Below are 9,866 nucleotides of genomic sequence, written 5' to 3' on the forward strand. Positions count from 1 at the left end.
AAAAATAGATACTTTTATAAGTATATTTTATTATTTCTATATTAAATTAAACTCCACATGAAAACAGATACAAATAGTGTAAATTTATTATATTTTTAATAATTTTAAAAAATAAATTTTGTAGTGGTATTCGTAGAGAAGCAACTGCTGGCAGTTGTAAATGCAAGTTAGATAAAGATATATTGTATATAACATTTAAATATTCGGCTAAAATGTTTTGTGTACAATGTTAATTCCCACATATACATGTTATATATGAAAATTTGTATTGTACAATATTTATAGTAAACAAAACTATTAATAAGATTTGTATTTACTTGTACATTTAGTTTAACTATATATTCTGGTCTTTTAATGAAAAAGTTCAGAAGCACAATAACGAGAAATTAATTTCTTAAAACTTTTTCACTTAACATTGAGATTCACTTTATGAATATTTCAATTAGTAACGTACTTTCTCAATATCATGTGCAATCTTTGCATTGTGCATTGTACGTGTCATAAACTTTTACATAAAGTTTAAAGCTGTTAGTTAATACTCAAATCATTGGAAATACTTCCTTAACTCATAAAAATAAAAAAATTATCCGCTGTATATATATATATATATATATAACAATGTGATACATATAATATAATGCGACTTCCAAATGATTTTAAACTGAAATACGGTAGATACTAATATTGCGTTACTTTATCTCCTATAACGGCCCAGATAAGCTTTGCAATTAGGACAAGTATGGTGAACATCCATACATTCATCGATACAGCATGGTATCAAACAGCATCCCAACCAGCATCTGTTCAGAATAATATATTAGATATTATAGAATGGAAGCTACATTCATAATTATAGAAATTCATAATTATAAAAGACATTTGTATATACCCCATTAAAGCAATCACCACTCCAGATATATAAGCAATCATGCCAGGTTCCGTTTTTCTTGTGGTATCAATTTCTGTATGACAGTGAGGACAAATTGTGTGCGTTGATCCTGGTCCAAGTGGAACAATTGTCGTAACTATAGTTGGTCCATTTGTATCTATGATGGTAAAGAATTTTTTAAATCTATATCAAATTGTTTAATGTAATGAAATACTAGTTTAATTAGTATAATTAGTTTAACAGAATTATATTTAATTGAATGAAAGATAAATATAGATAACACTTACAAGTTTCTGCAGGTGTAAAGGGACTAGCAGGAGGAACCCCACCAATCGCTTGTGCATAGCCAGGTGGTGCATATGGAGGTGGTTCATAAGGTGGTGGTGGCCCAGTTTTATACATGATATATTATTTATAAGTAGATTACGTCTATAACTAAAGACAATTATATAAGTACATATAAACGAATAGTTTGCTGTGCATCAATAAGATAGAAACAAAGTAAACAAAATAATTGTGTATAATTACTTTCAAGCCGTTTAATACAATATTTTTGACACTTTTTCGTGGCAATAAATCATAAAGTTGTTGTCAAACTATGAAATGAATTATTAACAACAATAATGAAACATTCTATTGTGCAAGATTATTAAAGAAATGATTATATTCGAAATAAATACAGTTGTGTTGTAAAAATAATGTTACATCAGAAATTATAATTACATTCATTAATAATGTCTGTGAACCGATTGTGAAATTTAATATCATGACTTAAACTAATTAACAACGTCACGCTCGTGGCGATCTCTTCTTAACTTTTCTCTGAGTATATGTTATAATTCTGCCTACCTCGATAAAACGATAATAAATTGATCACAAATTATTTACACAATGCATGAGTCATTTCTAAATACGTATAGAATGTGTGCATAGTTCAAATAGTATGAAGTATAAACACGAAAAAGGTAGCGAATGTTCTTACGCGTGTAAGTATGTATACAGATGGCGCATCGTGACTTTCACGAACGTTCCATCGAAATAAATATTGATCATTCAAAATTCCTCAGCTACAGTATTTAAACGAATTTGGCTCCCAACTAAATTAATTAAATAATTGACCAACGAATAACGTTAATTACGTTTATTTTCTGCGCGTTTTCCCACGCTTATCTTTTCATTGGTTGAACACTTGATGTTAAGCAAACTATATATGCAATGCAATGTACCGTTTTCAATGCGGACAGGACTTGAGAAATCAATATCGTTTTATAGTGCATATCTATGTATATCTAAACCATAGATCTCTCAAAGCGTGGTATTTAATCTTACTTGACATAATAAACAATCGCTCGTTCGGTGTAAGGAACAGATGTTAAGTGATTGTGCATATCATTAACTTTTATCTTGCTCTGTATGTCTGTGAAATGTATTTTAAACGATTGAAGGATTACACAAGAACATAAACTACTAAAGTTCGCATTTATTGAGTCTTTTCTATACTAAATATTTTTTTTATTTACTTGATGAGACCTACAACTTGTTTTCTCTAATATTGAATATTTTATAGGTTTTTTCCCTTGTCTTGAGAAAAAGATGAAACTATCGATTAGATAATAGTTAAATCCTCACTATCTGAATATTATACGATACTAATTTTTATTACTGGTTGCCAGAAGTATTTTTTAATAAAATTGAAGATGGTGTTGAGCCGAAACGATAAAAGAAAACGAAAAGAAGGAGACTTGGTGGATCTTATGGAGCCACTCTCGGAATCTCCGAAGAGGTAAGAGAAAAGTTTTTCAACAATTAATGATTATTTTACATTCATTAGCATTGTATACTTTTGATACGTATATAATTTATTATAGGACCAAAGTGCACGCGCAAAGAAAATTTGCACAAGGTGCAACAACAGTTTTCAATCCTTCGCATACTCCTATCAAGGATAAAGAAAAGCTTAAACCGACGGTTATAACAGAATTGATAACTCACAAGAGACCAAATACAGAAGATTTTTTGACATTTTTATGCTTTAGAGGTTCTTAAATTTTTATTTCTCACGTATATATAATTTATATGTCTTAAGAGTCATGATCCATGTACTAATAATCAATTCAAATTTTTATTTAGGAACATCAATTTTACCTCCAAGCTTAAATTTTTTCAATGTCGGAACTAAAAAGGAAAAGGTAGATTCTAAATTGGCACAAACATCGACAGATAAGACTGTGTCTTCGACTAGTACATCTAGTGATGTACATCAAAAGTCAGATACAAGTCAGAAAAGTGTTATCAAAGTAAAGCCTGTTGTTACTGATAAAAAGAAAGTTCCAAATACCATGCAGAAGAATATCACTACATTCAAAAGCACAACATCGACAGTACAAGCACTGAAAAAGAAATATCAAGAACAGCGACTTGCTAAACAAAGGATTAAAAATAAGTTTAAAACATCATGTGTAATGAGAACAAGATCTTGTACAGAACGTACATTATTAAAGTCTGCAACTAAATTAGCACCGAAGAAATTCCTTCCAAGAGTTAAGACTAAAAGACTTGGTTTACGAAGTAGCGTACTTGCAGATAAAGCGAAAAAAGCTCCTCCAAAAATTAAATCTGTACCATGTAAACCAAAGAAAAAAATTATAGCAAAACAGAAAAACAGTGATACATCAAATTCGGATTCTACGTCTGAAGATGATGAAGAAACAGAAAAATCAGTACCACAAATGAAACGTACAGTCCAAAAGACTTCAGTTCAGAAAAATATATGTACTAGAAGTAAATCTGAAATGAGAAGAATCACTCGTTCTCATAGTGGTACAATATCTCCAAAAAATCTTTGTAGGAGACCAACGAGAAAGACCAAAGAAGCAGCCGCGATGTATATGGAGATTCTTGGACGAAAACTCGTTAGTCCTGACTTAGAAAATGATGACACTGTTTCTATGGACAGTTTTCCAGAATTACCAAATACACGTAAAATTACTCAAGCAGAAGGTGAAGTCAAAGCTAAAGTAAAACAGTCACTTGCGAAAGTAACGGCTAAAAATAAAGATGGTAAAATGACTTCTATCCCTGGTACATCAAATAAGCAACTGGATAAAAGTAAAACTAATAAAATTGCTTTTAAAAGTAGAAGATTAATAAGAGTTTTAAAATATTGTGAAATTGATAGTGATGAAGAATCTGTGAGTTCTAATGGAACCAACAACGTAAAACCTGTTACAAGACGAAGTTTAGGTAAATTAAATAAACCTGCAAGTCGTTACCTTAGATCATCTACTAAGAATGTGGTAACACGGATGGATATTCAAAGTAATACAAATAATAAATCGAAAAGTCAGATTCAAAATAATTTAAGATTTAATAAGGAGAAATTTGTAATGAAACGTAAGCGAGAACAAACTTTGAATAAGTCGTTACCAGAAAAAGGCAATGGATTAAAACAAAAAGAAACAAAAAACGCCGTACAAGAAGCTACAGACTCTGATGAAGAAACATTGGGAATGTTACTCAATAAATTGAAAAGAAAGAAAGATGACAATATACAAAAAGAGACTGCTAGTAAAACTAACGATAACAACATTGAAGTTAAACTTGAAGAGGCTTTAAATGAAAATGTAAAAACGGATCTTTCAAAAATATCAGACGATGAAGAATCTTTTCGGGGATTTACAAAGAAAGCAATATCTAAAGTATTAAATTCTTGTCAAACACATGTTAACGTTAATCTTCTTACTACGAAAAAAGCCATTGATAAATTAGAAATAACTAAAGTAGAAGATGGACAAAATTCAAGTGAATCTAATAAACAAGATAAAGAATTGTCGAATAATGAACATTCGTTAAATGCATATTCACCTCCAGTTATGAATACGTCAAGTAATCACTACACTCCAAAAATTGAAAAGAATAAAGTAGGAATACTTGATGAAGTAGAACGTAAAATGTTAATAGAAAGTACTGAAAAAGAATATCATCAGAAAACAGAAATTTCATCCACAAACGTTCTAGATATGTCTCTGTCGACGTTGCACGTGAGGAAAGAGAAAGTAAATATGTCAACTGAACAAATTGAAAAATGGTTAAACGAAAGTTCACTTGCTAAAGAGGAAAGTAAGTTAGAAATGGAGAATGTATCTGCTTTTAAATATGACGTTTGCGAAAAAAAGGCTGACGTGTCGCATTTATCGATATCGACGAAGATTCAGCATCTGGTGAGACCTGTTAATGTCACGCTTTCGAAATTAGCAGAGAAAGCTAATATAAAAGATCGTACGAATATACTTAATAAATATACACCGATTATAGCAGGAGAATTGCAGCCTGACATAAAACCACAAAATGAATTCACTAATATTAATAAACATAATGTAGATTTGAAAGATATTAATAAGGGACGAAATATCAAATTAAATAAAGATTCGTGTCCTGGAGAGGAAAGTGATGTATTAAAATCTGAACAGAATTTAGCAGATGGGTCAATCGAGAAAAAATTACCAGTTGAAAAGAAAACTATATTTCAACCTAGGAAACCATTTTTACCCAAAGTTAAAGAACGTAAAACAGTAATACCTAACGCTAATGCATTCTCGCCGGAAAATGAAAGTAGCGTTTATGCATTTGAAAGTGACACCGAAGTCCCTGTCAGTACTCCCTTCAGGCGTAAAGTTCGGGATTCTAATAAATCAAACATAATTCTTAATTTATCCGGGGCCGATGCAGATAAAATTGAAAGTAATGCAAACAGATCTGAGAGTAATATAATGAATAAATTGGACAGTAATTCTAGTAAATTAGAAAGTATAGCAAATAAAAGCATGGAAAAAGTAATCAAAGATAATTGCGAAGCGGCACCACTTACCAGTATCCCTTCCAAAGATAAGAATGAAGTAGTAGAAATGAACAATACGTTAAATGCAACAATGAATGTAAACAAATTCGAACTACCAAAAAATTTTGCAACTTTAGCCAATATACAAGTTCTGCCACTGGATAAATTGACGACAACTTGGAGCAATGTAAACTGTAGTACCTCAATAGCTGTGCAAGTAAACCTTGATGACAATGCACAGACACAAGAGCAAACAGGAGAAGGAGATGTGAATCAACAAAAAAGTACAGAAATATCTACTCAAACAGAGAGTAATAATGAAAATGATGATGAGAATGATGGTCAATTATTTTATATACCTTTACAAGCTGTGACAAGAAATGGACCAAATTTAGTCCAAGGGCAACAATTAATTCAAGGTGTAGCTGTAAAACTTGGTACTGAAGGACCAACTGGGCCTAATCAGAAAGTTCTTCTAAGGGCAAAACTGGTTACCAAACCTCCATCATCAATTGCGCGTTGTCCTCCTATAGGCACAGTACAACCAACAACTCGGACTCCACCCAGCTCTAGCTTTTTAACAACTGATCATCCTGTACCATCCACTTCTACAAGTACAACATCGATCATTACTGCCTCCAATTCTGAATTTCAACCATCTTCTCCAACTAAAACTGAAAATATAGTACAAACAACAAGTAAACAAAACAATGTAACTGTGCTCAATATTGGAACAGAAAAATTGTTAAAATCTCCTAAAACTTCTAGAGAAAGAAAGACCTCCATTGACTCAAATAAAAATGGGAAAAGGTAAGGAACTGTGACTTTATTCTCCTCAAGATATTGCATTGTACATTATTTCTGTTACTTGAGTACGTGTAACTATAATCGATATTTAAAATTTTAGATGTCAAATAAAAGCAAAACAAAAAGGTTCAGAAATTTATTCTCCAACTAATAATGTAACATTTCCAAGTGCAAAAGATGAGAATAATGAGGCACGTTTAGTTGAAGCTCCAACATTTCATCCTAGCGAAAAAGATTTTCAAGATCCTCTGGAATATATAGACAAAATAAGACCAATTGCTGAGAAATTTGGAATATGTAGAGTTGTACCTCCACCAAATTTCAAAGTAAAATTCATTAAAAACCGATAATTCTGTTTAAATACATGCAATCATAAATGAATTAATTATACATTTCATATTGTTTTTCTTCTTTTAGCCGGAATGCAAAGTATCAGATGACATGCGATTTACCGCTTATAATCAATACGTACATCGTATGCTTCATAGATGGGGTCCTAATGTGAAGGAAATGATGGCTATTAAAAAGTACTTAGCCACACAGAGGATAACATTTACTCATCCACCTTGGGTAAAATTTCAAACATAGAATTTTTTCTTTTAGCTTTTCTTCTTTTTAATATACTACCTCTACAGTTTAATGTGCTTTTCTTTTAGATCGGCGGTATGGAAGTTGATTTGCCTCATTTATATCAAACAGTTCAAAGCTTAGGAGGCTTGAAAGAAGTTATTGAAAAAAAGAAGTGGCAAAAAGTAGCTGACGGTATGAAAATACCAAAATCGGCTCAAGATCGTGTAACCAAATTAGACGACATTTATTGCAAATATTTATTACCATATGATACATTATCTCCAGGTATTTATACACATAAATGTCAAAAGTATATTGATATAAAACAACATATTTTTTTCAAAGTAATTTATTAATAAAACAATGTATTTAGAGGAACGAGGCAAATTATTTGATGAAGTGGAATCTGAATGGATGAAGAGAGAAAGTAAAGCTCTGCAAAGGCAAAGTGCATCTGTAAGTGAAAATGAGGAAGATGAAGATGATGATAGCTCTGACGAAATCGAGGAATGTATTGTAAAAGTAAGAGTTTTAAAACAATAATTGTTATTGTAAAAATATTTGGCGCGTCTTAATCCATGGGGATACAAAATTATTATACAGGGTAGAAACATGCCGTTAAACGCTTTTTATCGTATTGCACGAAACACACAACGTATGTGGTTTGGTGAAAATCAACGATCTGGAAACGAAAGCGAAGGGGCTTCTGCCGATGAAGTTGAAAGTGCATTTTGGAAACACGTCGCGGAAAGAAAACGGCATGTTTGTGTACATGCTGCAAGCATTGATTCAAGTGGACGTGGTTTTGGATTCTCAGTTGCTAAAAATAGTCCATTTGCAAGGCACCCATGGAACCTTAAAGTACTTACTAATAATGCTGGATCGGTGCTAAGAGCTCTGGGCCCTATAATGGGTATGGAAATATGTTTTAATATCTTTATAATTAAAATATAAATATCGTTAGGGAGGCAACATACATTTTAATTTTATTTATAGGGGTGACAGTACCAACCCTCCATGTAGGTATGTTATTTAGCGCATGTTGTTGGTATCGCGACCCCCATGGTCTTCCATGGATAGAATACTTACATACCGGTGCTAAAAAAATTTGGTACGGCATACCAGATGAACATAATAATAACTTTAGAGAAGCTCTTTCAAAAATGGTTCCGCGATATTGCAAAAATAAAACTATATGGTTACCATCAGACACAGCAATGGTACCCCCCGAGTTATTGGTTAGCAATGGAGTATCATTATGCCAGACTGTACAGGAACCAGGACAGTTTATAATTGTATTTCCTAAAGCATTCACGTCAAGCATATGCACTGGTTATGTAGTATCTGAAAGTGTTTACTTTGCACAACCATCCTGGTTAGAAACTGCTGAACAAGTATTTAGGGTAAGAATAATATTTTTATCTATTATATATTATATACATAATAAAATTGTATGAATTCATTTGAATCATTGTAAAAATATTTTGCAATATTTATACAATTACGTATGGAATAATGTTTGGGTAATTGTATTTGTAGGATATACAAGATAGTTGTGAACCATCAATCTTTTCATTTGAAAGATTATTGTTTAACATTATTAATGACTCTAGATCTCATATAGAAGTGTTAAAACAGGTATAAGTATACCACAATAATTATTATATTACAAAATATTTTTGTGTAAACTTACATGAAAAATTTACTAACAATTGCATTCGTAGATTCTGTCCAGTGTAATTAAAATTCGCGAAAAGGAAATAAGTTATCGTAAAGAGTTGGAATTAGTAGGTCTTACAAATACAGAGAGATTACCTTTGCCTGACAGTGGAAAACGAAAGAAAGGGAAAAAAGTAAAAGAGGATGACGGCGACTTTGAGTGTGAAATTTGCAGAGCTAATTTATTTGTTTCATTGGTCAGTAATTCACAAGATGATAGCGTTTACTGCTTATCACATGCATTACAATTATTGAACAAAAAAAAACAAATTTTAAAACACTGCACATTAATGTACACCTACAACGAGGTAAAGATGTTTTTCTTATAAAGTCAATTGGCTTTTATAGAATATAAATTTCTTTAAAATAATTTTTTATTATACAGGAAGAATTAAACGACCTGATTCATAAACTAGAAGAAAGAATTGAAGCCAAATCTAAAAAAACCAATCAAATTAAACAAACGAAGTAATGAATCTATAAAGCTATTTATTAAATTACATAGGTAATAATTATTTATTAATCTATTTCAAGATAATTATGTGAGATCTTGTTACATATATATCATATTTATTCTTTTTATCGTGATAATAAAATTGTACATATAAAAAATGAATTTTTGTTTCACCATAATAAAGCAGATCAACTTAAAATATTTAAAGTATAAAATCAGATGAAGCATCTCAGACAAGTCATTCTTAATTTTCGCAATGAAAAAGAAGTTATATACACTCAGTACATTATAACTATTTTTTAAATAAGATATTTGAGTGCATATTTTCTTGCATTACTATTCTCGTATATATTATAATGATGAATAAAATATGTTGGTACATAAACTTTGATTAGATAATTTATAGAATTACAGAAATATGATATTAAGTATTTCATATATAGTAGATGAATTCCATATAGCATTTATTATTTAAGGGTTAAGTAAATAATAAAATTAGAGCGTACTTATGTATGCAAAATTTATTATGAATACTTTAAGATTATAAAATAAAAGAATTATAACATTCTCAATATGAGAACATACAATAT

At 30.7% G+C, this 9,866-nt stretch overlaps 2 protein-coding genes across 3 annotated transcripts; one reads left to right on the top strand and one right to left on the bottom strand.

The window, feature by feature from the left end:
* Window positions 1–208: 208 nt before the first annotated feature.
* LOC143430875 (LITAF domain-containing protein) lies at window positions 209–1,889 on the bottom strand. Of its 2 annotated transcripts, none has more exons than XM_076907350.1 (4): window positions 1,739–1,889; window positions 1,177–1,324; window positions 890–1,046; window positions 209–800 (listed from the first exon to the last, which is right to left on the bottom strand). In XM_076907350.1, exons 2-4 carry the CDS (start codon window positions 1,289–1,291, stop codon window positions 695–697), a joined length of 378 nt encoding a protein of 125 aa, XP_076763465.1. In that variant the 5' UTR covers window positions 1,292–1,324; window positions 1,739–1,889; the 3' UTR covers window positions 209–694. The 2 variants fall into 2 exon arrangements, with proteins under 2 accessions (XP_076763465.1, XP_076763472.1); XM_076907357.1 differs by having other exon boundaries at window positions 1,177–1,318; window positions 1,739–1,854.
* Window positions 1,890–2,461: 572 nt separating this feature from the next.
* Window positions 2,462–9,504, top strand: Jarid2 (Jumonji, AT rich interactive domain 2). The gene is made up of 12 exons (XM_076906028.1): window positions 2,462–2,672; window positions 2,758–2,927; window positions 3,020–6,536; window positions 6,634–6,859; window positions 6,951–7,103; window positions 7,190–7,388; window positions 7,477–7,625; window positions 7,707–8,016; window positions 8,100–8,506; window positions 8,643–8,741; window positions 8,828–9,130; window positions 9,208–9,504. Exons 1-12 carry the CDS (start codon window positions 2,587–2,589, stop codon window positions 9,292–9,294), a joined length of 5,706 nt encoding a protein of 1,901 aa, XP_076762143.1. The 5' UTR covers window positions 2,462–2,586; the 3' UTR covers window positions 9,295–9,504.
* Window positions 9,505–9,866: the final 362 nt, after the last annotated feature.

The sequence above is a fragment of the Xylocopa sonorina genome, chromosome 1, assembly GCF_050948175.1.
Source record: "Xylocopa sonorina isolate GNS202 chromosome 1, iyXylSono1_principal, whole genome shotgun sequence".
Taxonomy (NCBI): domain Eukaryota; kingdom Metazoa; phylum Arthropoda; class Insecta; order Hymenoptera; family Apidae; genus Xylocopa; species Xylocopa sonorina.